At 37.6% G+C, this 3,953-nt stretch overlaps 1 protein-coding gene across 1 annotated transcript; it reads left to right on the forward strand.

Moving 5' to 3' along the window:
• Positions 1–2,109: 2,109 nt before the first annotated feature.
• LOC124550544 lies at positions 2,110–3,110 on the forward strand. The gene is made up of 2 exons (XM_047125320.1): positions 2,110–2,491; positions 2,770–3,110. The coding sequence occupies exons 1-2, from the start codon at positions 2,173–2,175 to the stop codon at positions 3,108–3,110; spliced, it is 660 nt and encodes a 219-aa protein (XP_046981276.1). The 5' UTR covers positions 2,110–2,172.
• Positions 3,111–3,953: the final 843 nt, after the last annotated feature.

Consider the following 3,953-nt stretch of genomic DNA (forward strand, 5'->3'; position numbering starts at 1 on the left):
GTCACCCTTTTTGCAATTTCTTTAGTCTCTTTTGATAATTTATTGTACAGTTTTATCCCTTGGTAGAAAATGCTGTTTTGAGCTTTATGTTTATTTTTTCTTGGTAAATGTAAGTTGAGTCTAGCTCTTGTTCCATGGTCATGCACAGAGCTGTTTGTGCAGTAATTACCAGTTATTTTTGATGTGTACAACTAACTGGTAAAATGTATTCACATGGTGCAGTTAAAACCCCGGAGTTTTGAATAGATCTTTACAATGAGCTATTAGTCGACGAATTTGATATGAATGATGACATTAATAATCAGTTGATAGCAAATAATCAAACATAAGGCTGATTTCACTGTTCAGTTGGTTAAAGTTACACACAATCACAATGATGCGAATCTAGCTTGTTATATGCTCTTTCCAGATGACAGCAAATTTCATGAAGATTTTCTTTTCTCCGAATGATAGCCCTGGAACAAAAGCAACAGACCTCTTCGAAAAAATACACGAATGGACGAAACCAATACTAACTGGGAAAACTTTGTAGGCGTGTGTACAGTTGTAGGTCGTAGTATGGTAGGCTGTTAGGCCGGATTGTAAGCTTTGATCCCTAAAGAGGCTACTCATGCTGTCTGGACACATCTTTATTTGTCAGGAAGCAGAAGCATCAAAAAGCATGAGGCCTGCCCTTCATGAGGTACTTCAGAAGTCGAAGTGGTAAACTTCATTAAGAGTCTGCCACTTAAGTCGAGATGTTTTCAAGAGTTGTGCACTGATAAGGGGCTGAGCACATTTCTCTCATTTATTACAGTAACTCTCGCTGGCTTATATGAGAAAATGTTTTGAAAATGATGTGTGGACCCAGGATTTGCAACCGCCAGACAAAATCTCAGCCTTTAGGAAGAAACAGCTATTGTGGGAGAAAAAGCTGGATGTTAAAGATATACAGTACGTTTTCCGAGCTCTTCAAACGATTTTAGAAGGCTTTCAGTTGAGTGAAGCACTTAAGTTCCTGTTTGTGTATCATTTAACTGAACTCATTGATTACTTACATGCTACGTTTACATGCGACACATCTTCCTAAAGACGAAAACCTAATTTCGGAAACTGTTTTTTGCTGTCGTGTTTACATTTTAAGCCTCATTTCCTCAGCCATGAATTTCTTAGACGTGTAGACCCCCCCCACCACCACCACAACGATCGCATGTATGATAATGTTTCCACACGCCTGGGTTTAAGGGAGTTGCGCAACTTTCAGCCGAAGAGCGTATAATGACGTTAACGAAGAAAAAACTGACTCACAGATGTTAGACTTGGAAATGAGTCTCGTAGGAATCGTTCAGGAACATCAAATACGCTAATAGGGAAGTTATGTTACGAAGGCGAAGATTCGTCCCAGAATCGATTTCGAACGAGTAATATCAATTTCGCAAGCGTTTTGAGCCATATTTCTGACTCTGTACAGAAATCTTTACATTGACAACTGGAGTCACTGCAGTATACATGGCGTATTGTACTCCGAAGAGCGCTATTTCAAAATTTTTGTTTACAATAGAGCGGAAAGTAATGTTTTTCCCAACAGTACAGCTTTGTTTTTATTTCCAGTCAGTCAACGTTCTGTTAGGTCACAGACGCTGTGAATATATGTTTGTTTTGGTAGCATGGTATTTAATTTTGTAACCGAACATTGTACTACTGTGCAGAACAGTCATTACTCACTTGTCAGTGATAGCGCCAGTAACGAACACTTTACACAGGATTTCAATGAGCGTCAAGATTCGTTTTAAATCTCTAAGGCCACAAATAAATTTCCATTTCACGGAAATATCTGCACTCAAAGACTAAAGCAAAAAATATTATCAATATACTGAAATAAAAAAATATCTTTAACACTATTGGGTTGTATGAATAAAAACGAGAACATTCTCCAGAGTTGATACTCAGAGCAAAAGAACATTCTCAAAGAAAGTTCTCACTTTCGTATGAATAAAAACTAGGAAGCATAATCTCTGACCCTGGAGTACTTTCTCTCTACTTCCCCTCCTTGCTGAGTAAGTTCTCAGCAAAGATATTAAAATCCAACATCTTTGGTCCTCACTCACTCTCAGTTTGTTTCGTTAGCGACTTTACGCGTGTGTTCACTGTGTTGTGTTAGCGAAAGTTTTCTGAAGTTATTTCTGTGCCGAAATGGAAGACTCAGAATTAGCGTTTGTTAACATTATTAAAGATTACCCCGCAATTATCAGCAAATCACAAACTCCGGCCGCAAGAAGAGAGAAAGCGGATTGTCTTAAAGAAGTTCAACACCGTTATATGGTTAATTTCGGGAAAGAAATAACGGACGTGCAGATAATGAAGAAGGTGCACAATATGAAATCCCGTATCAAGGCGAAAACGGATGTGAATAAGACGGGAAACATCAAGATTTCACTGAAAAATTGGGAGCAGATATTTTTAAAGTTTTTGGACGGAGATGACTGCAACCCAACTATCCACAGAGTTCCTGGTAAGTCCCATACTTTTCGATTTTTTAATTACGCGCTTAATGCTTTGAAATTGTGATTCAGACAAATACGCATTTTTAACATGTGAAAATGAAACAATGTTTGGTAAATTTCGTTTACTACATCACCACTTTTCAGTGAAAGTATCACAGTGTACTATGCATGAAATTGGACGAACCTCCCCCACATTTCTGCGTAAATCTGTTTGGTATATTTACTAACTAGAAACTGAATCCTGACATACTACTATTACTTTTTTTTTTTTTTTAATTTTCATTAGGAGCTTGTGCAGTAGGTGGTGGTTCCACCTCTATCATCCCATCACCAAGCAATTCGGAGGTAGCTGACACAGACTGCATGTATGAACAGGAGTCAATTTTGCAGCTACCACTAATTCTTCCAGCCGACCATATGGACCTCGTGGGCCCCGAAGTCGTCGTACCTTCACAATCGCCTGCTTCGGGGCATGAGAGTGTGCTTAAACGTCGGCGATTAAGCATGGAAACGGATGAGACACGTAATTTGTCTACTCCAGAGCTGCAAAGGCTGGTCCTATTGTATCAATTGGACATACTCAAATGCAAGCGGCAGAAATTGATGCGCGAAGAAGACAAACAATGAAACAAATTTTCTGTAGTGTCTTATTTACATAACGAATTTTATTAATAAAAACATCTTTTTAAAGTGAATGTTCATTTTCATTCCTCATTCACCAAATTCCATATCCTCTTACAAAAATTATTCAGTACAAATGTCTTTACAACGAAACAATAAGAGTAATATAATCCAATCTGAAATGTTAACAATAGTGTATGCACTTATATTGTTGGGTCTGGCCAGTATCTTCACATCATTGAAACAATTTCTGGTAAAGTAAAGCAAAAAGAGTAACTTGTTTGTATTTTAAATGCTGAGGGTTAGACAGTTGTGCACTTATTCACTGTAACACCTGGCAAATACCTTCACCACATCCTTGAAATAGTTTCTGGTAAAGTAAAGCAAAAAGAGTAACTTGTTTGTATTTTAAATGCTGCAGGTTAGACAGTTGTGCACTTATTCACTGTAGCACCTGGGAAATAACTTCACCACATCCTTGTAACAATTTCTGGTAATGTAAAGCAAAAAGAGTAACATGTTTTACTGTAGCATCTGGCAAATACCTTCGCCACTAATTTTTGGTACAGTAAAGCAAAAATAGTAAGTTGCTTGTATTTTAAATGCTGCAGGTTAGACAGTTGTGCACTAATTCACTGTAGCACCTGGCAAATACCTTCACCACATCCTTGAAACAGTTTCTGGTAAAGTAAAGCAAAAAGAATAAGTTGTTTGTATTTTAAATGCTGCAGGTTAGACAGTTGTGCACTTATTCACTGTAACACCTGGCAAATACCTTCACCACATCCTTGAAACAGTTTCTGGTAAAGTAAAGCAAAAAGAGTAAGTTGTTTGTATTTTAAATTCTGC

Source organism: Schistocerca americana, chromosome 1 (genome assembly GCF_021461395.2).
Source record: "Schistocerca americana isolate TAMUIC-IGC-003095 chromosome 1, iqSchAmer2.1, whole genome shotgun sequence".
NCBI lineage: Eukaryota > Metazoa > Arthropoda > Insecta > Orthoptera > Acrididae > Schistocerca > Schistocerca americana.